Genomic DNA, 26127 nt, shown 5'->3' with positions numbered 1-26127 from the left:
CGAATATGAAAGCATCCCCCCGTGATATTAGTTGTAGAGAATACGTTTAAATATTTTAAATAGGTTTGTTATCTATAAAAAACATGGAATCCAGTCTTAACCAAAAGAGAAATTGTTTGTCGATATAAAAGTAATCCCTTGGAGGGCGTCAAAAACTTACAAAAACTAAAGTTTTTATTGTCTTCTCACTTCACTGGCTATCCTTGATATCCTTTGGCGCCTCCTTCTTTACCTCTGACACCCGACGCAGGGCACCGCTGGCCAACAGCGCCAGTGCACGCGGAAAAGCCCAATGTTCGGCATAATGGATGCGCTGGGTCAACGTCTCCTCATCATCCCCGGGCAGTATGGGAACAGCGGCCTGAACGAGTATGGCTCCCGTGTCGACGCCCTCGTCCACATAGTGAACCGTGCACCCGGACTCTGTTTCACCCGCCTCCAGGGCCTGCTTTTGGACATGTAGCCCCGGAAATTTAGGCAGCAGCGAGGGATGAATGTTGATTAGACGGCCACGCCATTCGCGTACAAAGGGAACACTGAGGATGCGCATGAAGCCCGCCAGGCAGATGAACTCCACGCGAGCTGTCTTGAGATGGCGCGTTAGTTCAACATCGTAGACCTCGCGACTGGGGAAGTCCTTGTGCGAAATGACCATCGAGGGTATGCCCGCCTTGGCGGCCCTCTCCAGACCCAAGACACCCGCCTTGTTGCTGATGACGAGGACAATCTCTGCGTACACGCCCTGAGCCGAGTCACGGATGGCATCGATGAGGGCCTGCAGATTGCTGCCTTTTCCTGAAATGAGCACTGCAACGCGTTTCCGTGGTTGAGATAGCATTCTCTGGGTCCTGGTCAGCGATGCCTCAAAGTTCTGGACCACCACCTGGGGTTTCTTCGGATCCTTTCGGGCCACTACTTCGCCCACAACAGAGGCGCGGTGTGGATAGCGGAGCTCCCGGAGCACGCCATCCACTTCCGTGGCTCCCACCACCAACACCAGACCCAAGCCACAGTTGTAGGTCCTCTGCAGCTCTGTGGAGCTGATGTTTCCTGCTGATGCCAGCCAGGCAAACACTGGAGGCAGCGGGTATTTGTTGGCGTCCAATCGAACGGCCAATTCCTTGCGCAGCACTCGGGGTATATTCTCGCTCAGGCCACCGCCCGTGATGTGCGCCAGCGCCTTGATCCCATGATTGGGTCGAGAGAGCAGCGCGGACAATGCCTTCACATAGATCTTGGTGGGCACTAGGAGCTCCTCCCCCAGTGTTTTCTCGCTGAATGGCGCCCGATCGTTGAGGCCCAAGCCGGCACGCTTGAGCACCGCATGAACGAGGCTGAAACCGTTGCTGTGGACACCCGATGACGGCAAGCCAATAAGCACATCTCCGGGCTGAATCTCATCCAGGCGTGGCAGGATGCCCGAGCGTTCGGCTATGCCCAAAGCAAAGCCAGCCAGATCATAGACCTGCGGCTCGTACAGGAGTGGTAGGGCAGCACTATGGGAGGCTATGGGATCGAGAGGAAATGGCATTAGTATGTGAATCAGCAGAAGAATGATCCACCCAAAACATACCCACAAAACTACTATTGGCCTGGCTGGCGCCTTCCTGTACGCCAGCGTTGACTTCCGCAGCCAAGGCCGCCTGCCATTTGCCGCATGCATAATAGCTGGAAAAGCTAAATGGTTCGGCGCCATTGCAGAGTATATCGTTGACGCACATGGCCACCAGATCGATGCCCACGCTGGCATTCCGATGGGTCTGCTGGGCAATCTTCAGCTTGGTGCCCACACCATCGGTACCCAAGATGAGTATGGGATCCACGTAATGATTGGGCACGCGGGTCAGGCGACGTCCCACGGCATTTTCAAAGCATTCTTCACGTGTCGTTGCCTTCACTCCCGAAGTGGGCACATCCTTGACTTCCTCGGGCAGCTGCGATTCGCCCAATCCCCCAAAGGGTGCAGCCAACTTCTGCAGTTGCTCCACAAAATTTCGCACTTTCACGCGCGGAGCACCGCCGGAGTCTTTCGCTTGACGATTCAGCACGCCCAGAACCTTGGCCCCCGGCAGGGCTGTGCGCCACAGAAGACTGCTTTGTGGGAGAACCAGCACCATGCCAATGCCGCAGTTGTGTCGCTCCAGCAGGGTCTGGGCACTCAGCTGCAGCTGTCCCGCCAGCCAGCCAAAGACATCAGGGACGGGCACTGCACCAAAGTCGAGGGTGACCTCGAACCCTTCGGGCAGCAAGCGCTGGACATCGTGCAGCAGGCCATGCGTGACATGGGCCACAGCTTTGATCTGGTTGCCAGCCTGCAGATGGGGAAGCAGCTGTTGCACGTACAGGCGTGTGGGCGTGCCCAGGACCTGGGCCAGGCTAAGGCCATGCTTGCCCCCGCCGACAGGAGAGCACTCCTTGAGATTCACTTTCGAAGCGGCCAACTGGGTGAGGATCTCGTTGAAGCCAGCACAGTGGAGGCCCGAGGACGGCAGGCCCACGAGCAGATCCTCCGGTTCGTACAGATCAAAGCGTGGCAGGACACGAGCCTGCTCTACGATGCCCACACAGTAGCCGGCCATGTCGTGCTGCCCGGGGGCATACAGCGAGGGCATCTCCGCTGTTTCGCCACCTGGATGGGATATATTATATAGTTATTAATTATCTTCCTCAAAGACTGCCTCTCCTTCGATTAGATACGCACCTACTAATGCGCACTTGGCATCCCGACAGCCATCAGCCATTCCCTTCACGAGCTGAGCGGCCAGTGGCACATGCAGCTTGCCACAGGCTATGTAATCCAGAAAAGCTACCGGCTCGGCGCCCAGTTCCAGCAGATCATTGGCAGACATGGCAAACAGATCGTAACCAATATTCTCATACAATTCATTCTGCAGGGCCAACTGGATCTTGGCGCCCACACCCTGCGTGGCCTCTGCAATTACGGGCTCCTTGTAGCTGAGATCCTTCAGCCGAAACAGACCACCAAAGCCACCCAAACCGCCAAGGACCCCAGGTCTTTGAGTGCCACGCGACAAGGGCTTAATGCGTTGGACCAAAGCATCGCCGGCATCAATGTCCACGCCGCTGTCTTTGTAGCTGAGGCCTGGCGCCGTGGCAATGGCTCTGATGTGGAAAAGAAAAGTAATATATTAGTTATATGTTTAAATACTTTATTAGAGGCAAGGAAAACATTAAGAAAGATAAAGATGAAGGTTGTACTAGGGGAAACCTAGTGAGAATCTCCATTTTAGATAGATTATAAGTTGAATCAAGACCCAAAAATAATAGAAGATTGAAACGATTGTAATACTCAATGAAATTTCAAGGTTTTAAAGGTTCCAACACTTGATTTCTATGTAGAACATTTGATATTTGCGGAAAGATTATAATTTTGACCTAAAATAAGTTACGATCCCGAACAAGACTTCGAAAAGGTGACAGATCAAACAAAATCTCACAGTAATAAGAGTTTTTAGAGGCTAAGAGGAGATTAATTTTTGAATTTTTGAGGATCCGAACGATGCCTGAAATGCTTGTGCATGAAAAACTGACAATTTCCACCCTTTATAGGACTTCTGATAAAGATTTGAATACAAAATGGAACCATTTCCATACTTTACAGATTAAAGATCAATAGTTTTTCTGGCAAAATTTCATCTGTCGAGGATCAATAATTATATCTATAGCATAATAATCTTTAGTAAGAGTTCTATCAATCAATAGCTTCAATCTCCCATCTTTTAGGACCCCAAATCTCCCTATCTTCATTGGCTTTATATACACATTGAGTAAACGTCTTTTGAATTACATTTTAAATGCTTTCTGGGCAATGTCCGTGCGATACTGAGCTCCTGTGCCGGCAAAAGTGATAGTTCCTGCGAGTTTTGTGGCCTTTGCAGCCGCCTCCTTGAGGCTGGCATCCAAGGCAATGGCTATCAGCACACGTCCGCCATTCGTGAGGGCCTCCTTTTGTTTGTTTACAGAGAGACCGCTGTGGAAAATCAATTGAGTGGGCGAATTGACATCAGGCAGTCCTAGAAAATGAAACAAATTAATATAGATTTAATGGAAAGAGCACACGGAAACCTTACCAGTGATGAGGCAGCCCTTCGTGGAGGTCTCTGGATAGCCAGCACTTGCGAGGACCACACCCACAGCACTCACGCCGCTGCGCCACTGGAGGGGCAGCCTATCCAGCTGACCGCTGCAGCAGGCCTGCATCACCTCGAAAAGATCCGTTTCGAGGAGCGGCAGAATGACCTGCGTTTCGGGATCGCCAAAGCGACAGTTGAACTCGAGGACGCGGGGACCATCGCGTGTCAGCATGAGTCCCGCATAGAGAACACCCTGATAGGTGATGCGCTCCTTGATCAGACCCTGAACAGCTCTCTCCAGCACGGCTCGCTGGACCAGCTCCAACGCGGGCTGACTGATCAAAGGACAGGGACAGTAGGCGCCCATTCCTCCGGTGTTTGGTCCTGTATCTCCATTGCCCAAACGCTTATGATCCTGGGCAGGCAACATGGCCCTAACACTCTTGCCATCGGTGAAGGCTAGAACCGATATTTCCTCGCCCTCGAGGAGCTCCTCTACGACAAGGGTGGCCCCAGCTTGTCCGTATTTCAGGTCTCCCAATATCTCATCCACCGCTTGGCAGGCTTCATCCACATTGGCGGCCACCACAACACCCTTGCCTGCAGCCAAACCAGCGGCCTTTACCACCAGAGCCTGATAGGGTGCACTGGAAGAGAGGGCATCATTTATTCGAATCTAATTTCCATTCCAAGAGATTCGTTTCTCACCTCCTGATGAACGCCTTGGCCTTGTTCGTATCCGTGAAGCTCTCATAGCGAGCCGTTGGTATTCCATGGCGCAGCATAAAGTCCTTGGCCCACTTCTTGTCCGCCTCGATTTGGGCCCCCTGCTTGCCGGGTCCAAAGCATGGGATGCCCTCCTTTTGCAGCACATCGCCCAGACCCAAGGCCAAGGGATCTTCGGGTCCAACGACCACTAGAGAGATTTCATTTTTCTTGCTCCATTTGGCAATGGCCTGAAGGAAGAACAGGGCAAGAAATATGTATATCAAGATTAGAATAGATTTATGATTATTGATCTATTACCATCCATAAATATGTTGAGTTTTTGGGAATCGCATTTAGATGTTCCTAGAAATAAGATTCTGTCTATTCTATACTTCTAATATTTGATGAAGAACATTAATATTTCCGTATTTCCAACTCGGAAAGTGGTCCTTGTGCCAAAGATAGAATCTTTGCCTTTTCCTTCCCATCTTCGAAAGGTTCTGAAAAATCCCGATTCCTTCCTGCCTTCGAAGCGTCCTTAAACCTCAGAATTCCCCCCAATCTTCTCCTTGGAGCGTATTCAAAAGATTTAATGATGATCTGGGGAACCGCTGGAACTATGTTATTGGGGATACTGCCCAATACAATAGGTCTGTTCGATCTTTAATTCATATTTTAAAAACCTCATAACCCAAAAATGTTGTTCCTTATAGATAACCAAACCCTTTGAAAACCCCTTCATCTTGCCATAATATCCTACTAAAATTTAGTAAATTTGTATTCCATTTTTGTAGCATTTTAATACAACTCAAGAGACGAAAGAATATATTATAATATTTCATTAAAATATTAAAAATTTCTTATAGAAAGAATATTAAATATCACTCCCCTGAAAAATACACAGATATTTTAATCATGCAAATTTTCGATCTATATATTTTTTCCAAGCCATTTGAAATATTCGGGTTATTCATTATCCGCGACGACACAGGTCTCCATAAGCTAAGTAATCATGCAATTTAAAATTAATTAAGATACAAATATTTGGTGTGATGTTTATAATCGGAGAACCGTACGGTTTGAATTTGAATTCAACGCAAACCCGAGTTATTTATTTGGCATCGGCTTTGTTCTTTATAAAACGATACACTGATGAAAAAAATTGCATCTTTCATTTTAAAATTTCATATAAAAATGTAACGAAAAGATCTACTTGATTTAAAAGGAAGGTTCTGCGTTTTTTAAATTTAAAATATCATATGATAACCATTCTTTAGGTGGAAATTGTATGGAAAATAATGAAATTTATGAGAAATAAAACTGTTTCTTTCCAAACTTCTCTTCCATTTTACTTATAATTTGTATACTATCGTTATCTTTAGCCGTTCCTAACTCCAAATCCCATCTAAATATTCTCATATCCCTGCTTTTACCCTCTCCCCATCAATACCTCTTCTCTAAGAATTTCAGAATTGGCATTGAATACAATTTGCATCAAAAACCAATCCCCAATCAACAGAGATCATAATTGGATTTCCCCATCTAACATCTAACCGGGTCATGATCGCACTGCAACTTCTTTGGGCGGGGGATTCTCTCTCTCCTCTTTGTAACCACATTCCCCAAATGGAAGATAACACTCCTCTAAGTACTCAACCGGTTCCATTCGCCAATTTGTCGCCAAAATACTAAATGCCTTCCTAATTGTTTTGCCATTAAACTGGGTCTCTCCGGCGGTACGGGTGCATTGTCTTTCGATCGGGCAAACGTGAGCCAGCGTGTGGATCAACAGCGAAATCAACGAACGATGCGACTGACTAAGGCGCCAGCTATGTCAGAGCCATGTCAACCAACCACAGTAATCCGGGGCTGTTCTGGTCCGGTTCTCTGGTGCTTCGTTACCTCAGTTCTAATTCGTATCGGCGCCAACGCAGAATTTCGGTTGGTTTGCCCCCACAACAGCAGAGTCGACGAAACACGGAGTTGAAATTGCAATCGTCTGCGTTCCAGACCGTTTAGCACTTGGGCAAAGAATCATCCCGATTTCCTAAGAGTTCAAGAACGTTCACACGGCCGCATGCTCTCCAATTTTGCTGCTAAATATGACGTCTTTTAAGAGCTATTTGGGCTTTCCAAATTAAGAGCAAAGCTGGTCAAGGTTTTAATTTCCCGTAACGAAGGTTAGGCGCGATCAAGAAGAATGAGTCGAAAGGCAAGCACCATCTAACCATCTACATACTCGCAAATGAAGGCTTATGACAGATAGAGGTATACTATGTTTATACGAAGCTGAATTCATGATATTAATGAAGGCAAGTTGCCAGATCTAGCGGCTTCGCCGCTTCTATATCTTTGGAATAGGACAGAGATCTCTCTTACTTTCCATTTAATTCCTTTTTTGCAGTATGATTTCTTTGTTTTTGCTTTCAGAAGAGATTTGTACAGTTGATCATCAGCTGTTTTTGGTTTTCCCCCTTGATTCCTGTAAGGACAGAAGTTGGCTGCGCCTTCCTAATTCCTGATTTCATTCACTTTTCACAGCTTTTCATCAAATCTACTTCGTATAAACCGAGTAAGAGAAGTCTTGAAAGACTTTTGCCTTTATATATGTCGTTCGGAATCTCTGACCTGAGCGAGCGTCGACTACTTGCCAAATTTGGCTAGAACGTTTTCGTCTTTATGCTTTACAGAGTGCGCTCATGATTTACTGTATTATATGCAAATTATGTGGGGGAGCCAGCGAATGGGAATCGGGGTATTGAAGCAAGGAATGCTGATACATTTGTTTGCGGATAAGAGTTTGGGGAGGGAATCAGAATTAGATACGGTTTGGTGAATTAGTCGAACCGGTACGGGTTTTTATTTTCGGAATTAGCCAGCAAAAACAACAACAAAAAGAAGACGTATCAAATAATCGGAGGGATACGCGTAATTTTGATAAAGTTTGTGTCTAATGATCAAAATATATGCTTAGAGATAACACTTCATTCATCATTTATGATGCTATGCAATTTCTAATAATAACTAGCAGACAAAAACTATAAAAAACAAAGAGAGTGGTTGAATTAATTGAGCAAGATTATGGGTTGTCTGGGGGGTGTTCCATAGATGGTCTTTGAGCTGTTGATTGCTGGAGTTTTTCTTGAATTGGAATGCAATTTCCTGTACAATTTTTATTACAAGTCTGAGATGAAAGTAGTATTGTTCTTGGTCTTGAAGTATCGTACAACAGATTCCCTTCGCAATATTCTATAGTAGGAAGCCATAAAGTGGAAGTTATCCCCAGTAATCACTACAATCTTTGATCTATAAAATCAACCTTATTTTCCTCAGACGAAACTTTCTTTTGCCTCTGATATTCCAAAATGGAAGCCAATTAAGGACACTCGCAGTGTCGATGATCGCTATGGTATTTTCGTGTTCCTTGAGCATGTAAGTATTTCAAGATCAGCCACAATATACTATATATGAAACTGTAAGTGCCCCAACCTTCGAGTAGGGCATAACCATTCACGAATATTGTATATGTATGTATTTTTACCATCCCACACTTTGGGAATTGCAGCGGCGACAAATAACATCGCTGATACCTATATAAAATAATACTTATAAGAAATAAAATCATTTTATTTATGACTGACTAAGGCAAGCGGCCCCGCTGCCGCCGCAACGATGATGATGACGAGCCATGTCGGTGATGTTTCGGAACTGGGTTTCCGAGGCAAAAATATTGCCAAAAAAAAATCCAAGCTGACAGGCAAGCGGATGGATATAAAAACGAAAGCGTACGAGAAGCAGACAAACAGTTCCACTTGATACTCGAAAGACGATAGAACCCAGAGATCTCTACTCCACTCCCGTCATGCATTTGCTTGTAAGAAACCGAAAGGCGAAACGAGAATGGCAGTACACCCGAAAACGGATTATAATCGATCAATCTTCTACCCCACAGATGAGTCTCTTTGGAGTGCTGGCTGTGATGCAGCAGCAGCTGGCGGTTCGGGCGGCCGCCTACATTCCCGACTCGGATAGGAATACGAAAACACTCCAGAATGATCTCCAGGTGGAGCGGGATGGTAACTATCGCTATGCCTACGAGACATCCAATGGCATTTCGGCCACTCAGGAGGGCCTCGGAGGCGTCTCCGTTCAGGGCGGCTCCAGTTACACCTCCCCCGAAGGATCTGTGATCAGTGTTAGCTATGTGGCCGACGAGACCGGCTATCATCCCGTGGGTGATCACATTCCCAAAGTGCCCGACTACATTCTGCGCGCCCTGGAGTACATTCGCGCGCATCCGTACCAGGTGAAGGATTACTATACGGGCGAGCTCAAGACAGTGGCCCACGATGCGGCCGCTTTTAATGTCTACACCCGGAACATCCAGGACCAGACGACACCTCGTTCCCGGCCAAGTTCCACACCAAAGACCATATATTTGACCCATCCACCCACGCTATCGGATGCCCCAACACGGCGACCTCTTAGACAGCGTCAAAACGATTCGAGACGCCGATGATCCGATGATCGGTGATCGTTGATCGGTGCTAGGGGCAGGTCTCAATAGAACACCATGCAAATCTGTGAATTTCAATCTTACCAATTAATTAAGCCACAAAAACAATAAATATAGAAGTGCTAAGCAAAACATAAGCTATATGCGAAAACAAAGAACAAAGGCCCAATTTTGTGTTTATTTTTGTTGTTGTCTGTCGCAAAAGAAGGCGCTAATGTGAGGCAATGTCTGGGTAACGTGATGGAACAATCTTTTGGCATTTGATTCTTTATTTAGATAATTAAACTAGACAGTTTCAATTTATGTTTAGACATGGGTAGACAATAGGGGGGTGGAATCGTGATCGTATGAGGATCGTTTTGCACAAGCAAAACCCTGGTCCCCTGACAACAGTCCCATTAAACGAGCAAATCTACTTTATTATTGTAGAATACATTTTCTCTGCCAATCACACTTAATCTATCAACATTACGAGCCGACTAAGCCACACAGAAAAGACAGCCACAAATATGATTAAAATCAATTTGGATGCATTACAAAAATGTTAAGCTGCTAGACCTCGAATAATGCACGCAAATCCCAGCCTGCAATTGATAACGTATTGACAGACTCTCGTTACACAGATCTACATATAATAATAATCTCGAATTGCAATATTTGCCACGATTTTCGTCAGCTCCAATGGCAATGCAAGGCGCGCTCAAGGGTTAAAGTTAAACCGATTAGCGGCGATCGCAGTGCAATGGAATGATCAGCTTTAAGATCGTTCCGATTGCGGATTTATTGGCGGCTTAGCATAAAACATTCTGGGGCATCATAAAAATATACATTGCGATCTCAAAGATCTCTCAAGAAGCCATAAAAATGTATCACAGACGGCAATAAAAAAATACCCAAAACGAAGTAAATGCCGAATATTCCACGCTCAAGCTTCACCCCAAATAGCGTGCACACACACACAGGCACACACACTGTAACTGTAAGTCACTCGCGAAGGTTAATCCAAGGTCGCTGGGGGAATCATTCAACTCACTTCAAAATCCTTTGGATCCAAGACTTTTGCATCCAAATTGCGGCACTTTTCCACCTGTTGGATGCCAAAGCTGCCAGGCAGGGCATAGATCTGCTTCACCAGCGTCGACTGCGACAATTTCCAGCAGATGGCATGCTCCCGCCCGCCGCTGCCGATGACCAAGACGCTATGCGACATATTACTGGCCGATAAGAACAAAAACTAATCACGTTTTTAAGAATTTATAATTCTTTCTTCGTTTTCTCGCCCACGTGTTGCGAGTTGTTGAACGGGCAGCAGCAACAGCAGCAGCGTTTCCAGAGAGTGAGAGTGAGAGCACAGTATGTTTAAGCGACGCGACGAAAGAGAGCTTGAGAGAGGGAGAAAGAGAGCCAGGTTTTGCGTGTTTTATGTATTTGTTTTTTTTTTTTTGGCTGATCAGATCCGTAATACCGCACCGCACGACGCCTCGTTTTGAACTGAAATCTTGAATTTGAATTAAATATTTTTATGTGTGCGGCCCTAGGCCTAGGTAAGAGCAACTGTGACGCGTCAGTGACCGCGATAAGAAAACCTCCGTGGGTCGCGTCGTTAGGAGGCGACCCAATCCCACAGCATTGCACTTATTTTTCGCCGCGGCAATAATTGTTGTTGTTTTAGCTCAAATAAATAACACAAACACGTCGGCGATAGCCTTTCCAGACCCCTGCTGGGGGTAAATGTAACTGTAACTCAAATTGCAATTCTTATCAGTCGTAAATTTGTTATTCCGTATGAAAATAATTTAAAAAAAAATAAGAGGCAAAATATAGAGAGAGAGAGGAAAGAACAGCTGTTTCTCCTGCGAGCATTAGATAAATGCTATGATAGGTACACACTGGTCATCGTCCTAATAGGAACAATATTTCAGGTATAATAAAATTCTATCAAATAGTCGTGAAAAGATCATTGACTTGGCCTGGGCCTGTTTTAAATATGTTCCTAAAATACACTCGTCGGTGTAAAAGTCAGTAGACAGATAACGAAAACATCTGTTACTTAAAATTGAGCTTTTTATACCCGATACTCAAAATGAGTATTGGGGTATATTAGATTTGTGGTAAAAGTGGATGTGTGTAACGTCCAGAAGGAATCGTTTCCGACCCCATAAAGTATATATATTCTTGATCAGCATCAATAGCCGAGTCGATTGAGCCATGTCTGTCTGTCCGTCTGTCCGTCTGTCCGTCCGTCCGTCTGTCCGTCCCCTTCAGCGCCTAATGCTCAAAGACTATAAGAGCTAGAGCAACGATGTTTTGGATCCAGACTTCTGTGATATGTCACTGCTCCAAAAATATTTCAAAACTTTGCCCCGCCCACTTCCGCCCCCACAAAGGGCGAAAATCTGTGGCATCCACAATTTCGACGATACGAGAAAACTAAAAACGCAGAATCGTAGAAGATGACTAAATCTTCTAAAGTGCAAAATCTGAACCAGATCGTACAATTATTACAGCCAGAATCTCGAAAACAATTTCACTCTTTCTCGCTCTGTCTCACTCTAACACACAGGTTTCATAGTCGGTTTTGCCAATTGCCAAATATGAGTTCAAGGATCTCAGAACCTATAAGAGCCAGAGCAACCAAATTTGGTATCCACACTCCTGTGATATCGGACCTTGACCGTTTCGTGTCCAAATTTCGCCACACCCCCTTCCGCCCCCGCAAAGGACGAAAATCTGAGGCAACCACAAATCTCAGAGACTATTAAGGCTAGAGTAACCAAATTTGGTACACACACTCCTTTAAAATGTCACTATAAAACGTATATCTCAGAATTTCGCCCCATCCCCATCCGCCCCCACAAAGGACGAAAATCTGTTGCATCCACAATATTGCAGATTCGAGAAAACTAAAAACGCAGAATCATAGAGAATGACTATATCTATCCAGTTGCTGAATTTGGATCAGATCAGATAATTTTTGTAGCCAAAAGGAACAAATCAATTTGCATTGGCTACGCAGCGCCCGACGTCACGCTCAGACTGATTTTCTGTCTCTCTCGCACGCACTCTTTGTCGTGTCGTTTAATATTAGCGGCCTCTGCCGGAGGAGAGCCATACTGACTTAGTATCGGGTATAACCGTAGAGTTGCGGTGTCCGCAGCAACTCACAACGTTCCCCCTCGTTCTTAATTGAAATATGATCTGGGATAACAGTTTTGATAAACTTTTAGCTTTATTTCAATTACTAGGAAGAAGATCATTGTACGATTGGCTCCAACAATATTTACAATCCACGATATGTTTGTATAAAGATTGAATTTCAAATGAATACGATGCTCTTGTTGACAACAGGCTACTGCTGGCTGATTAATTAGATTCCAAACGGATGCTAACAATAAACAAGATGATATTTTGAGCTCAATTATTGTAAGATCATTGCACTTTCAGCCTGAATATTGGGTGTAAAAATGAAATACTTGCGATGAATCTTCTGTACGATCGGAGAAACCTTAAAAGTGGCTGGAATTTCGTTTGATTGAAGTAAATGCTAAAGTAAATAATCAATTCTACTTATAATAATCATCCTCCATAGTAGAAACCGCTTCCCAACTCCACATTTCTGTAGGACACTCACTTTAAAATAAGGATTTCCTTTTATTAGTATGACATTATACAAAAATTGGGGGTTTGGGTGAGTTGTAAATTTATAAAATATCTACCATACTTCGTCATTAATTTTTTTTACATATTTAAGTTTTTTATGTTTGATGGTTACTTCGCCTGCGGACGGACCACAGAGTACACACAAACATGACGACATACAAATCTCAGATCGGAAACGCTCGCACATGAATTTCTGTTTGTTGTTTTTTTTATCTTTGCACACTTTTGGAATCTATACACCAAGATGAGTAGAATTTACTGAATTATTAAAACCACATCCCATTGCTCCTGCTTCTGCTGAAATCTGTTACCGGCGCATCTGAAAGCCAACCGAACCATTCGGGCAGGGTCCCCTCGGTAGGCGCAAGATGTTGTCATTGTAGTTTTGCGGCGGCTGATGCTGGTGCTGCTGCTGTGGCGACTGCTGCATTGACTGCTGGCGCAACAGAGCAGCGGATACACTGCCTCCGACCACGGGCGACCAACTCTGCTGTTGCTGCTGCTGATTGACCGATGGCTGTGGTGGCGGCTGGGCTGGCATTCCACCCATGCCCATACCTCCTCCAACGTACGGTGGCATGCGTTGATTGAAATGCGGCGGCATGGCTGGCGGCTGCTGCTGTGGTGGCAGTGGTCCGGCGTGCTGGTAATAATAGTTCAGCCCCGGATTATGCGGCCCTTGGAAGTAACTGTTGTAGTTATTGTACATGGCCGACACTTGGGACATCTTCGGTGCCGAACTAGAGCGATGCATTCCACTACCAGGACCAGGGTTACTATTATTATTGTTGTTATTGTTATTGTGGCTGACAGCAGGTAGAGTTGAGTGGTTTGCCGCAGCAGGAGAAGCCTGTTGTGGTGAAACTGGGATTGGTGGTGTTGGTCTGCAAATGATTCAAGAATCACATTTAGAGAAAAAAGTTCCATGCAATCGCTATCGTGCTATGCTTACGGCTTATCATCCTCTGGATTCTTGGCCGCTCCCAAAATACGCAATCTGGCCTCTGCATACTCCTGCTCGCGCTGCTTTAGCGTCTTGATGGGCTGCTTGGGTTTCATGCCATTCGTATCACGTCGCTCCTCCGCCTGGGCGGGACGCCGCAGGATTTTTACGGTCTGATTGATGGTGGGCGTGGCATAGGTAGCCGGATCATAGTCGTTTGTCGACTTATGAAGCACCATCAAGACTGGTTCGCCATCTGACTGGGCCGCCTCGAGCGGCGTGGGCTTCTTGGCAATAGTGATTTGCCTGGGGGCACTGCTCGGGCTGCCACTGCTGCTGTCCTGGAGGCTCTGCGGGCGCTGAAGTAGTTTCATTTTCATTACGGGCTTTTCCTCGCTTGTTTGCAGCTTGGTTTGCAAAGTCATAGAGAGCTGGGCAGGTCCGAACAAGTGGGTGCAAAATGGAATTATATATAGATTCTAGAGAAAGTTTGGTGGGGAGTGAGTACGTACCGCCGCCTCGTCAAGCTCTTCCCAATTATCTAGCACATCCTCGCCATGGGACATTGTTTAACACAGCTGCTATTTGACTTCACTTCTTTTGTTTAATCGCAAGCGGAACACGTTGCGCGCGCCTAGGGGCAATGGGCAATAGATTTTTGTTTCTTGCTTTCGGTGACGACTCCTCCCTGCTGCGCGAATTCACTTTCTTCTTTTGCGCCTGCTGCTGCAGCTCGCACTACGACTGATACAGGATTCCTTTGCACTTTTATCAGACATAAGTTATACATATGATTTGTTCACTCAGATTGCACAAAAATGGTACGTCTCTTCTGCTGGGCCAAAAGAAATGAGATAAGACAATACGCAACAATTTTGTCGAAATGCTGTTGTTTTCGTTGTTGTTGCTGCCTGCCTCCCTTCTGCTTCTTCTTGTTGTGTCAGCAGCAGCAAATGGCTGCTATTTACAGCAGCTGGGTGAACGATCGGGGCGTTTTGACCAACATGCGTTGCAGTGTGTTCGTGTTCGCGTCTATTAGCCTATTTCGTATCATTTATTTTGTTAGTTCAACATTTTTGTCTTAAAATTTTGTGTTGAAATTTTATTGAAAGGTTATCGGAAGTAGTGCTGGAAAAACATCGATGGTAATATCGAAGAACGATTAACCTATTATAAGCCAAAATAAATGAAAAAAAATAATGAAAATTTAATAACAGGAGAAGGATATCGTGGTTTTTTAAGTTTAGAGAAAAGATGGCATGAATCTACAATTCGAATTTACAATCGTTAATATTCTCCGCCATATAGCTCAAGTTGAACTATTTAAATAGACGGGGCTTAAGTGGGCTAAGTCTGGTTTTTCATGATACGAGACGCTATATTGTTACAAACATTGATGCAAAAACAATCTAAGCCAAGTGTTTAAAATAAGCCAGTCAAGTAGAAAATGATCTAGATAGTTAGTTATATTCCACGGAATATAGAAATCGAGCAATATAGAACTTGAATTCGTATGTATATTTACGGTATACTTTTAAAATGAGACGGTATATTTTGGTATATTTCTGTGGGCGGAACGGTATATTTTAACGCTATTTCCGCACTCAAAGTCCGCTGCAATAGCTCAAAATCAAATGAAATTCTTCGCATAGATAAGGCCCAGCATTTGAAGATGGAATTCGCACCCCAATGGACTACTCAAATTTTCAATATTAGCATAGGTCAGCAGCCTCAAATCGTGCAGATAACATAACGCAACCCACACGCAGCATACACTCGACAGCACGTGCATTCGGCCGCGAAAGAGGCTGACGAATTTCCTGATTCGTTTACGTAAATAGTTACAATCACGCCATGACGGAGCTCGTAACGCCGCAGAAGGCCAATCCCGTGAAATTCTTTATTGCCGGAGGTTTTGGTGGCATGTGCAATGTCATCACTGGCCATCCACTCGACACAATCAAGGTATGCCACAAAAATTCCACTTGGGAAATGTTTCTTGATGCCAAACATATGTGTTTCTTATCTGCAGGTTCGGCTCCAGACAATGCCCCTGGCGGCGCCTGGCCAGCAGCCCAGATACAAAGGCGTCATCGACTGTGCCGTAAAGACGTTTCGTCAGGAGGGATTCCGGGGTTTCTACAGAGGAATCTCCGCCCCCCTTCTGGGCGTAACTCCCATTTACGCAGTGGACTTTGCCGTCTATGCGGCAGGCAAACGTCTGTTCCAAACGGATGATCATATACGGCTCACCTATCCACAAATATTTACCGCCGGAGCCTTTGCGGGTGTGTGTTCCGCCTTGGTTACGGTGCCCACGGATCGGATTAAAGTCCTGCTGCAGACACAGACGGTGAGTGGAGGACCTCAGATGTACAATGGGACGCTGGACACGGCTGTGAAGCTGTACAGACAGGGCGGGTTCAAGAGTCTCTTCAAGGGAACATGTGCCTGCATTCTGAGAGGTTAGTACTCAATCTTTACATCCGAAAAGAGGCCATTAAATATCTTGTATAACCCACTAGATTCCCCCACCGGTTTCTACTTCGTGACCTATGAATTCCTTCAGGATTTGGCTAGAAAAAAATCAAAAACTGGACAAATAAGCACCACCTCAACCATTTTAGCTGGCGGAACATCTGGCATTGTGTTCTGGACTTTGGCCGTGCCCTTCGATGTACTCAAGAGCCGTCTACAATCAGGTGAGTCATCATCATCATCGATTTACCAAGTATCGGCCATTATTGAATCATTTATGATGGATTTTACAGCACCCGAGGGCACTTATAAGCACGGCATTCGCAGTGTTTTCAGGGATCTTATGGCCACCGAGGGTCCTACAGCGCTGTTTCGTGGTGTCCTGCCCATTCTCCTACGTGCCTTTCCAGCCACGGCAGCGGTTTTCTTTGGCGTGGAACTGGCCAATGATTTTTTAAATTAATAGGCAAATTATATTACTTAAAAGAGAGGCTTTTCGTATAGTTAAACAAAGTATTTTTATCAAAGTGAATGTGTGGATTTTATTGTAAAAAGGGATACGAGAGGAATGCCTTCTCCTGAACTACTATCTCTTCGTTGGTGGGAGTTGAATACATATGAAAAGTAAGATATTCTTTTTATTAACCGATTGAAATAGTAATTTAGGTGAAGTATTGATTTGAAAATTATTGAGAAGAGTGCAACAGAGTTTTTGGAATAGATTTGTAGGCTATCCTTTGCTCAATATCTACGCTTATAGCTTGGATATCCTATTAATTCTCATGCTCAGATCTGTTATCCCATGAAATCTTTACCTCATTATGCTTCAATACTTTATACATACGATCCTTATAGAAAGTAATTGAAAAGTAAGAGCTATTATAGTAGCCACGGCTACCTATCCTGTACCAATAAGCAGGGGATATCTTGACCTTCTATTTGTTTTTTCAACATTGAGAACCCCTTGCAAGTCTCCTTAGAATCCACAAGTCCCGTAACAAATATTTACCCCGAATTAAATTACAAATGGATTTATTATTTATTTAGTTTAGTTTCCATCCAGCATTTCCTTTTATCTCATATTTTGTCAACTACATAATTAATTTTTGGAATGTCATAAAATCACCTTACACTCTAAATACGAGTACCAGTTTAAAAATTGCATTTGAAATGGTTGTTGCACATTACAAAATAATGTCAAATAAATACGCATATTGCAGGTTGGTAAATGTATACAAAAATGTTACAAAAAAAAAGATACCTTTGTTAATGTATAAAATATACAAAATACTCCTTCGGAAACAATACAATCAATTTTAAAAACAGGAATTTGTGTGCATTGCAATGTTGATATTACATAAATGTGATGCTCACTTGATACAATATCTATTGTATGTCTATGTTTATGTATAATACTAATCAAGAAAATCAGGCGCTTTAATCAGGCGACTACACATCCAATGGAGTTCGACTTTTAACACAAATATTTAGCATCCATAGTCAAGTGTTGGCTAGTTTTTCAAAGATCTTAATCGTGATTTTGGGCAACTTTGGGGAACTAAAGTAAAATATCTTGCATTTGAAATTATAATAAATACATGGGGAAAACAGGGAGTGCAGATGAATGTCTAATTATCTATTAAAAGATCAGATTGAGTATCACGATTAAGCCCTAAACTAGTTACAAATTTCATTTTAGTTTTTCAGTTACTACCGCTTTTCAGCCGCCTTGACTAGTGTTTGCACCACCGCCACCGCCGCTGCCCCCTCCGCCAGCATTGGCCAGACCGCCACAGCAATTGCTCTGCGCTGCTTTGGCACCTAAGCTGGCTAATCCAATGGAACCGCCGTCCGACTGCCGCTGGGCGGCCGCCGCAGCTGCAGCACTGCTGCCGTCTTTGCTGCGGGCCTGGCCAATCAGTTCGGCGGCAATCTCGTAGAATAAACGCTCCACATTCTCAGCCTCTTTGGCGGATGTTTCGAGGAAGTACATGTCATGTTGTTTGGCAAACTCTTCGCCAATTTGTGTGGGTATTTCGCGGTCGTCGCGATCCGTTTTGTTGCCCACGAGTATCTTGAGGACCTTGGAGTTGGCGTACTCCTGTATCTCACGCAGCCAGTCGGGCAGGCAGTCGAACGTGGGCTGGCAACTGATGTCGTACACCAGAATCAGGGCGTGAGCGGATCGATAGTAGCTTTGGGTGATCGAACGGAATCTCTCCTGGCCGGCAGTGTCCCAAATCTGTAGCTTGATCTTCTCACCCTCCACCTCCACGGTCTTGATCATAAAGTCCACGCCAATGGTGGCTCCTTGTCCGGGGGGAAAGAGACCCTGGGTGAAGCGCCGCACCAGGCAGGTTTTGCCAACGCCCGCGTTCCCAACGAGCACGATTTTGAATAGGAATTTGTAGTCCTCCATAGTTTTTATTGGGCGAGTGGAGCGTTAGAGAAACGTGTGTGCGATGCTCTGCAATCGTAGACAGACATTAGTTGATTTCAAAGCATAGTTTAGACACACCTTAGTCAACGACGCGTAACGCCTGATGTGTGGTTGATGGGCGATGATGATGGGGTGGTTTGTTGGATCAGCTTACGCCATCAAGGCGAAAGACTACGCCTTGTCTCGTGTGTGCCTCTCACCTGTGGCACCGTCTAACTCGTCGGGTGGTGTTAACGGTCGCCCCCAAGGCTGCTTCTGCTGCTTCTGCTGCTCTTGTTTTTGTTGTTAATTGTTGATGACTCAACAACAAGACGGCCCCGTGTTCTTGCTATTGCACGGAGGCTGAAGCTCCATTCAGGATGATTTGGCAAGCTTTATAATGTTCTCTCTTCCAATGCGCTGGGTGCATGCTGCTGCATTAATTGCCAGCCCTCTTTCTGCATAAATATTTCAGTAAAATTCCGCTACTGCTTATTATTTATAAACAAATCGATTAAATGACGACACACAGGTATCGACAGGTATCGCAATCCAGGTGGCAGCACCGTATAGGGTTTCAAACAGCTGCGAGTTGTAATGATAACTGCCCAGTAAATCAAATCGACGACATATTTTGTCGACAATCAAATGATATTTGAACGAAGCGAATGATATGGGAACGATTAGATAAAAATTCATTGTATTTTGATTGACAACATATTTCGCAGCTGGCTTTTCGCGGAAAAAAATACCGCAAATGATTTGCATTGCTCGAAACAGACTTACTCCATAACGAAAAAATGAGTCGTTTTTTGTGAATGGACAAAAGAAAGGGTATGGAATGGACCAACAGCCAAAAACAGGCAAGACAAATGTCGAGGTTCGCGTGTGATGAAAATATTAAGCAAAAGTGGATATTAACTTCCATGCGTTGCACTTTCTGGACCGTTTTGACCACTGTCCATACCCTCTTTTTCCTCCCATGATGTAGCAAATGCGTAGTTACCGTGTAGTTTCCATGGACATGGTACGTGTAAAGTAAATTGAACGAAACACACGCTGCGACAGCCGCCACGCTAGTGAAAAAACGAAAAAATTGCACTTTAATTTAGAAATAAACCGAAATAAAAGTTCGTAAGTGGTTTTACGACTTGCGCTGCGCATCCCACAACATTTTGATTTCTTCAAACGAGCTAGACACCGACGAGGAGACTTTTTCACTTGGATTACACCGCGCCAGCAGCGGAAGGGGAAGGGAAAGAAGAAGAAAATTTAACATGGCCGAGGACTTTGATGTTGAGGCAATGCTCGAGGCGCCGTACCAGAAAAACGTAAGTTACCACTCCATGCACACAAGTATTGAAGTATTGAACATTAAATTAAGCCAAAACAAATGGTTTGTACCAACAAAATGAAATTATTTTCACTGCGAAGAAAAACAGTTACTCTACATGTATGTTTGTATACTTCTTTTCTACATAGACACCCACATAGCGCGCGCCGTTCGTACGTGCATTTTGTGTTTGTATGTAAGTCGTCGTCTCGGGCACACACACACACACAAGCGTATACATATGTATATATATATATGTGCATTCAATGCATACTAAGTGGCGGCCGCTTGTCTTAAATCGATTTTTTTAACCTAATTTTTCTTTCATAAATGAAATCGGCAAGCGTAACACTGCAGAGCGTGATTCTTTTTTTTCTCCATAAATTTTCGTACCTTGCACCCACACACGGAAAATAGTTTTCCCGCGGCAATGTGTGTGCGTGCGAAACTCTGTCAGTTTGTGGGTGCATGTGTATGTATGTGTTGTTTACTTTATGCTGTGAGACATTTAACGGTGAACCCAGGGATGTCCTGAAGTGGGGGTACAGTGGGTGGCATAACATAACAGTGGGCAAAAACAATTTAAAAACGTGTCTTTAAAACTTTTCTCTATTTCATGGATATATTGTACGGACTGTCACGGATACTTTCAGCATTTTCTTCAACCTGCTATATGCTCAAGCGTTTTCATTAGCTTATCTTATCAGTGTAGAAATTTTTCTCTGCAGCTGTTTTAAATTGAAATGAATCGGTCCCAGTTCTAATTAAAACAGATAAGGAAAATCGTAAGAGCTCATGGCAAAGAGTTCTGTCTAAACTAAAGAGTAGTACTAACGGATTTGGGCATTCTTAATCTATTAACAATCTCTCTTTTGTTCTATCATTTTATGAGGTTTCGGGGGGATTAATACCTTAATATATGGAAATCAATTTATATTATGATTCCTATAAAAGGAAATAATTAAAAATATAAAAGTTCTCTAAAGCAAAAGATATTCTCGTCACCAAGTTAATTGTTTATGACCAGTCGTTTTTTTATACTTTTTATTTAAATTATATTCCCAGCTGTAAAAAAAAAAGAACTCGGGAGTTTCCACACTTTGAATCAAATAGAAGTCTTTCTGTTCTGATATAAGAAGTTTATAAACTTCCCGTACCACAAATGAATCAAACTGAATTCTATTTCTATTCAACATTCTCTTATTTGTCCATTATACATAGTCCCCCCAACCACCGCCCCACCTATCAAAAATATCAATACTTTTATGTAGATTGAATCAATCTGCACAATCTTTGAGTTGATTGCTCTTATTTCTCCCTCTCTCTGCTCTCTTAACACACAACTTCCCCAAAACCAACCAATCAATCAAATCAATGACAAAAAAAATTACAAAAAATTTAAAAAACAATGCTAGAATAATCCTGAAGGGTGAAATGTCTTTGCAGAGAATCGTATAAGCTCAATATTGTTGCTAGAGATTGTTTTGGTCATTCTAAACACAAAAAGCTGGAGACCATTTGGTAAGTTTTGAATGTGCCACAGAAGCTGCGAACAAAAAAACAAAAATCAAACGAAAAACAAAAACAAAAAAAAATATATGTACAAAAAAAAAACAAACAACAACAAGAACAAAAAACAAAAGAAAAGAAAAGAAAAAAAATGAAACCAAAACATATCTAGGAATTTGTTTGGTGTTTTTACAAAATACTGTATGATTTGTTTGAGTTTGAGTTTATTTTTTTTCTCCACACACAAAAAACAATTCCAATTTGCAAATTCTCGTTACTTTACTGCTTTTTTGTATATCATCCAATCAAATGAAACTGAACGTGCACTAAATTTCAGATAAACTCTACCTAACTTGTCTGGGGCAGCAGGCAGCACTACTACTACTCCACTCTACTACTACTCTCACTCACAAAAGACAGACCAGATTGAAAGAAAGTCAGAGTCTCTCTAAAAAAGAAAGCCCAAGCCAAGCCAAACAAAATATATAAGAACACAAAAAGAACAAAACTGAATCCGTGAAAAAGTAATAAGCAATTTCTATACACCATATATAGCATTATCATCTTGTACTTATATAATGTCTATGTCCTATATCTATGTGTAGACGATGTCTTCTCTGTTGAGAACCAAATCAACCAGTACCAAAGTCCACCTCCACTACTCCACTAGCCAGCGCTAAAACAAAAGAAAAACCAAAGCAAAAAACTGAATAAAAAAAAACAAAACAATTCCCCAAAAACCAAACCGTGAAAGGGAATCGAGAGCATGAGATGAGAAATGATGTGGAGACAACATTTCTCGCGCGTCGTCGTGTGAAACCATCTTCTGATCTGTGTGTGTGCCATAATATCAGCTATATATATATATACCCACCAAATATATATACTATATATCGAAACTATATTGTATAAGATCTCTCTGTCTCTCTCTATATATATTTGTGTACTTCTATATCTCTCTGTCTCTCTATTATGGCTATAAATTGGCAATGATCCCCCATGATCATTGTTGACTTAAGCATTTCTATTTTATATACTTGCAGATACACAAAAATTTAACTAATTTACTTTGATTTGCTTTCTCTTATTCAAAAAAAAAAAAAATAATAATATATACTAAAAAAATATATATACGAAAAAAAAAAATGTTACGAAAACTGAAAAACAATATATCATGAAAAACCAAACCAATGATATAAATCGAAAAATCAACCAACATCAAAACCAAACCAACGCGACAACAACGTAACGTACGAATCCACAACAAAAACCCCACCCACAATCCACAAAAAAAAAACAAACCAAACCAAAAAAAATTATTAAAAATTATATGTATGTACATTATTGCTTGCGACCGATCCCCCAAAACCAACCTCTGCCCCCATCCCATCCCATCCAAATCCAATATCCTGATTCCGAAACAAAACATACAAAAACGAAACCTATCTGTGTATAGAGTGTCAGTGCGGGCAGCGGTGGACGTGGAGGACGCGGGCGCAGCGATGGCAGTGATGACAGTCCCAGAGGCGGCGGGGGTGGTCCGCAGGCGGAGATCAACGATGGTCATGCACACAATGGAACACGCAACGGCGGCAGCAGCGGTGGCGGAGGCGCCAGTTCAAACAAAAAGCCAACGAAACGATCTCGGTAAGATTTTACAAAACACTGCAAATATTAGTGGCATAACCACTGAGAGATCTCTCTTTTGTATTGCAGCAGTCGCAGCGGTTCGCGTGATAACAAATCGAGAAGAGAGCGTGGAGATCGTGGCGATCGCGGTGGTGATCGCAGCAGTTATCGCGACAAGGAGAAAGATAGAGAGCGGGATCGCCATCGTGATGCTGGCAAACGTCCTGGCAACGATCGGGAACGAGACAAGCAGGAGAGATCACGTCGCAGTCGATCAAGAGAAGAGCGCGGCGGCGGCGGAGGAGGAGGAGGAGGAACAGGAGGCGCTGCCGATGATCGTCGTGTACGCTATAATGATCGCGGCGAGAGAGATCGCCGCTCTCGGGATCGTCGAGATGGCAGTAAGCCCATACAGCGCGATCGATCCAGGGACAGGCGTCGACGCAGTCGCTCACGTGAACAGCCGCGCAAGCGACTGAGTCCAGTACGTGAACGCAAGCGTAGTCCTTCGCGACCAAGAGATAAAACGTAAGTTTATAATATAAATATGCAGAGATTTTTCAATAAAATCCATTGAATCCCCTTCCTTTCCCACAGCAGTACTCGTCGTCGTGGCAGCTACTCACCCCGCCGGCGATCACAACCAAATGGCGGCGGCGGCGGTGGTGGCGGCGATCGTACACCGCCCACCGAGCTGAGTCCCGAGGAGCGGGATGCTCGCACTGTGTTCTGCATTCAGCTGTCGCAACGTGTTCGGGCCCGTGATCTGGAGGAGTTCTTCTCCAGCGTGGGCAAGGTGCGCGATGTGCGTCTGATTACGTGCAACAAGACGAAACGATTCAAGGGGATTGCCTACATCGAGTTTGAGGATCCCGAATCGGTGGCCCTCGCTCTGGGCTTGTCCGGCCAGCGGCTGCTCGGCGTACCCATTATGGTGCAGCACACGCAGGCCGAGAAGAATCGCCTACAGAATGCAACGCCTGCATTCCAGCCCAAGAGCCACGTGGGTCCGATGCGCCTGTACGTGGGATCGCTGCACTTTGATATCACCGAGGAAATGCTGAGGGGGATATTCGAACCATTTGGCAAGATCGATGCTATTCAACTGATCATGGACACGGAGACAAATCGCTCTAAGGGATACGGATTTATTACGGTATGTTTTGGGTATATAATATCTAGAGATTCCACTTCAATAAACTCTTTTGGTCTTTTTGCAGTACCACAATGCTGAAGATGCCAAAAAGGCTTTGGAACAATTGAATGGCTTCGAGCTCGCTGGACGTCCCATGAAGGTGGGAAATGTGACCGAACGTCTGGATATGAACACCACCTCTTTGGACACGGATGAGATGGATCGCACTGGCATTGATCTCGGCGCCACAGGACGACTCCAATTGATGTTCAAGCTGGCGGAGGGAGCGGGTCTTGCAGTGCCCCAGGCGGCGGCCAATGCGCTGTTGGCCACAGCACCGCAACCGGCACCGGTGCAGCAGCAGCAGGCGACACCATCGATAGCCACACAGTGCTTCATACTGTCGAATATGTTTGATCCGCGCACGGAGACGAATCCCACCTGGGACGTAGAGATACGCGACGATGTGCTGGAGGAGTGCGCCAAGCATGGCGGTGTGCTGCACATCCATGTGGACACCGCCTCGCCCACGGGCACCGTATACGTAAAGTGTCCGAGCACAACGACGGCGGTGCTGGCGGTGAATGCGCTGCACGGCCGGTGGTTTGCCGGACGCGTCATTACGGCCGCATACGTGCCCGTGGTCAACTATCACTCAATGTTTCCGGATTCAGTGGGCACCTCCGAATTGGTGGCACTGACGCGCAAGAACACCGACGACGATTGATGAGAGTAGAAGAACGAATGGATGGTTTTTTCTTCGATGTGGATGCAACACGCTCGCGGTATATTGTTATTATTCGTTACAAAAATCATTTTTGGTCAGAATATTTTCGATTTTTTTCAAAGACTTTTCAACGCAAGCTGAAAACTAGGGGGCACATATTACAATACAATTAAATACACTTACAAATATATTAAAAAACGTATAAATTAGGCATTCCTAACCACGCCAAAATGCGATATACCAATTGGGGTTTTTAATTCAGTAAAGCAAACAAATTACATTTTTATGTGTGAAATAATCTGAAATAATACGTTTTCAATTTGAATTTTAAATTTGTTTAGAAAATCCATAATTGAGATACAAATATTTTAGTCCGTCTAAAGATGCTGCAAGGTTAGATCTTTGACTTGGATAAAGAAAATTAAAATAATAAAAATTGTACTTTAATATCACCAAATATTCCTCTTTGAATCACCGCCAATCTCCAAACATGTAGCGTTATCAAAGCAGCAATATATAAAAAAATAGTCGATTATTAGGCCGTCATAAAATAAAACAATTGTACAAGAATTTTAGAATACTAAAAATCAAAAATAAAAACAACGGAAAGCAACAACAAAAGTCGTATTGAATTTCGAGCAACGATAACGATTAATCAGTTTCGATACATTTACTCAGGATGGCCCTTTTCATCGGTAAATATACGGTATATTTCGGTATATTTCTGAGCGCCAGACGGGTGCATTTGATCGACTATCGAAACAGACCCACTCCTGCAACGAAAAAATGAGTTCTCATTTTGATGGGCTATAAAAAAGGATATGAACAACAAGCAAAAACAGCCATAGCAAGGTTCCGTAAGAACCTCACCTCGCCTGTAAGGACAATATATTTTGTCTTCAAGGTATATGAGGCAAAAGAGGTGGATTTCACGTTGGATGCGTTGCACTTTCTGTGCCGTTTTGCCCACTGTCCA

The 26127-nt window shown here is 44.1% G+C and overlaps 6 protein-coding genes across 9 annotated transcripts; 3 read left to right on the top strand and 3 right to left on the bottom strand.

Annotated features, from left to right (window-relative positions):
- Positions 1-45: 45 nt before the first annotated feature.
- LOC6593684 (trifunctional purine biosynthetic protein adenosine-3) lies at positions 46-10787 on the bottom strand. Its single transcript, XM_026987963.1, has 7 exons — positions 10352-10787; positions 4803-5050; positions 4092-4741; positions 3809-4034; positions 2702-3123; positions 1574-2629; positions 46-1506 (listed from the first exon to the last, which is right to left on the bottom strand). The coding sequence occupies exons 1-7, from the start codon at positions 10526-10528 to the stop codon at positions 191-193; spliced, it is 4095 nt and encodes a 1364-aa protein (XP_026843764.1). The 5' UTR covers positions 10529-10787; the 3' UTR covers positions 46-190.
- LOC6593685 (pupal cuticle protein) lies at positions 8445-9770 on the top strand. Its single transcript, XM_002018727.2, has 2 exons — positions 8445-8676; positions 8755-9770. The coding sequence occupies exons 1-2, from the start codon at positions 8665-8667 to the stop codon at positions 9319-9321; spliced, it is 579 nt and encodes a 192-aa protein (XP_002018763.1). The 5' UTR covers positions 8445-8664; the 3' UTR covers positions 9322-9770.
- Positions 10788-12945: 2158 nt separating the features above from the next.
- LOC6593686 (regulator of nonsense transcripts 1) lies at positions 12946-15002 on the bottom strand. The gene is made up of 3 exons (XM_002018728.2): positions 14434-15002; positions 13931-14352; positions 12946-13862 (listed from the first exon to the last, which is right to left on the bottom strand). Exons 1-3 carry the CDS (start codon positions 14485-14487, stop codon positions 13286-13288), a joined length of 1053 nt encoding a protein of 350 aa, XP_002018764.1. The 5' UTR covers positions 14488-15002; the 3' UTR covers positions 12946-13285.
- Positions 15003-15558: 556 nt separating this feature from the next.
- Positions 15559-16926, top strand: LOC6593687 (mitochondrial magnesium exporter 1). The gene is made up of 4 exons (XM_002018729.2): positions 15559-15886; positions 15954-16386; positions 16447-16623; positions 16693-16926. Exons 1-4 carry the CDS (start codon positions 15776-15778, stop codon positions 16860-16862), a joined length of 891 nt encoding a protein of 296 aa, XP_002018765.1. The 5' UTR covers positions 15559-15775; the 3' UTR covers positions 16863-16926.
- An 81-nt stretch (positions 16927-17007) lies between these two features.
- Positions 17008-19324, bottom strand: LOC6593688 (ras-related protein Rab-30). 2 transcript variants are annotated; one of them, XM_026987960.1, is made up of 2 exons: positions 18918-19324; positions 17008-18866 (listed from the first exon to the last, which is right to left on the bottom strand). In XM_026987960.1, the coding sequence occupies exon 2, from the start codon at positions 18816-18818 to the stop codon at positions 18120-18122; it is 699 nt and encodes a 232-aa protein (XP_026843761.1). In that variant the 5' UTR covers positions 18819-18866; positions 18918-19324; the 3' UTR covers positions 17008-18119. The 2 variants fall into 2 exon arrangements, with proteins under 2 accessions (XP_026843761.1, XP_026843763.1); XM_026987962.1 differs by having other exon boundaries at positions 19040-19324.
- Positions 19325-19868: 544 nt separating this feature from the next.
- Positions 19869-25221, top strand: LOC6593689 (RNA-binding protein 39). 3 transcript variants are annotated; one of them, XM_026987957.1, is made up of 6 exons: positions 19869-19952; positions 20016-20149; positions 23117-23307; positions 23377-23817; positions 23887-24445; positions 24510-25221. In XM_026987957.1, the coding sequence occupies exons 2-6, from the start codon at positions 20096-20098 to the stop codon at positions 25149-25151; spliced, it is 1887 nt and encodes a 628-aa protein (XP_026843758.1). In that variant the 5' UTR covers positions 19869-19952; positions 20016-20095; the 3' UTR covers positions 25152-25221. The 3 variants fall into 3 exon arrangements, with proteins under 3 accessions (XP_026843758.1, XP_026843759.1, XP_026843760.1); XM_026987958.1 differs by having other exon boundaries at positions 19883-19948; XM_026987959.1 differs by having other exon boundaries at positions 19888-20149; positions 23890-24445.
- The last annotated feature ends 906 nt before the right edge of the window (positions 25222-26127 follow it).

Source organism: Drosophila persimilis, unplaced genomic scaffold (assembly GCF_003286085.1).
Source record: "Drosophila persimilis strain 14011-0111.01,24,50 unplaced genomic scaffold, DperRS2 tig00000124-arrow-pilon, whole genome shotgun sequence".
Lineage (NCBI taxonomy): Eukaryota > Metazoa > Arthropoda > Insecta > Diptera > Drosophilidae > Drosophila > Drosophila persimilis.
The sequence above is the reverse complement of the archived record's forward strand: the minus strand, read 5'-3'. Positions and strand labels throughout refer to the sequence as shown.

Bases quoted from the DNA above. Each gene is read 5' to 3' on its own strand.
- LOC6593684 (XM_026987963.1), bottom strand. From the start codon at position 10,528: ATGTCGCATAGCGTCTTGGTCATCGGCAGCGGCGGGCGGGAGCATGCC. The intron at 4,035-4,091 runs GTAAGGTTTCCG...TTCATTTTCTAG, and splicing joins GAAGGGCTGCCTCATCACTG to GACTGCCTGATGTCAATTCG. The intron at 2,630-2,701 runs GTGCGTATCTAA...TATCCCATCCAG, and splicing joins TGCCAAGTGCGCATTAGTAG to GTGGCGAAACAGCGGAGATG.
- LOC6593686 (XM_002018728.2), bottom strand. From the start codon at position 14,487: ATGTCCCATGGCGAGGATGTGCTAGATAATTGGGAAGAGCTTGACGAG. The intron at 14,353-14,433 runs GTACGTACTCAC...GGACCTGCCCAG, and splicing joins AAGAGCTTGACGAGGCGGCG to CTCTCTATGACTTTGCAAAC. The intron at 13,863-13,930 runs GTAAGCATAGCA...AATCATTTGCAG, and splicing joins AATCCAGAGGATGATAAGCC to ACCAACACCACCAATCCCAG.
- LOC6593687 (XM_002018729.2), top strand. From the start codon at position 15,776: ATGACGGAGCTCGTAACGCCGCAGAAGGCCAATCCCGTGAAATTCTTT. The intron at 15,887-15,953 runs GTATGCCACAAA...TCTTATCTGCAG, and splicing joins ATCCACTCGACACAATCAAG to GTTCGGCTCCAGACAATGCC. The intron at 16,624-16,692 runs GTGAGTCATCAT...TGGATTTTACAG, and splicing joins CAAGAGCCGTCTACAATCAG to CACCCGAGGGCACTTATAAG.
- LOC6593688 (XM_026987960.1), bottom strand. From the start codon at position 18,818: ATGGAGGACTACAAATTCCTATTCAAAATCGTGCTCGTTGGGAACGCG.
- LOC6593689 (XM_026987957.1), top strand. From the start codon at position 20,096: ATGGCCGAGGACTTTGATGTTGAGGCAATGCTCGAGGCGCCGTACCAG. The intron at 20,150-23,116 runs GTAAGTTACCAC...ATCTGTGTATAG, and splicing joins AGGCGCCGTACCAGAAAAAC to AGTGTCAGTGCGGGCAGCGG. The intron at 24,446-24,509 runs GTATGTTTTGGG...GTCTTTTTGCAG, and splicing joins AGGGATACGGATTTATTACG to TACCACAATGCTGAAGATGC.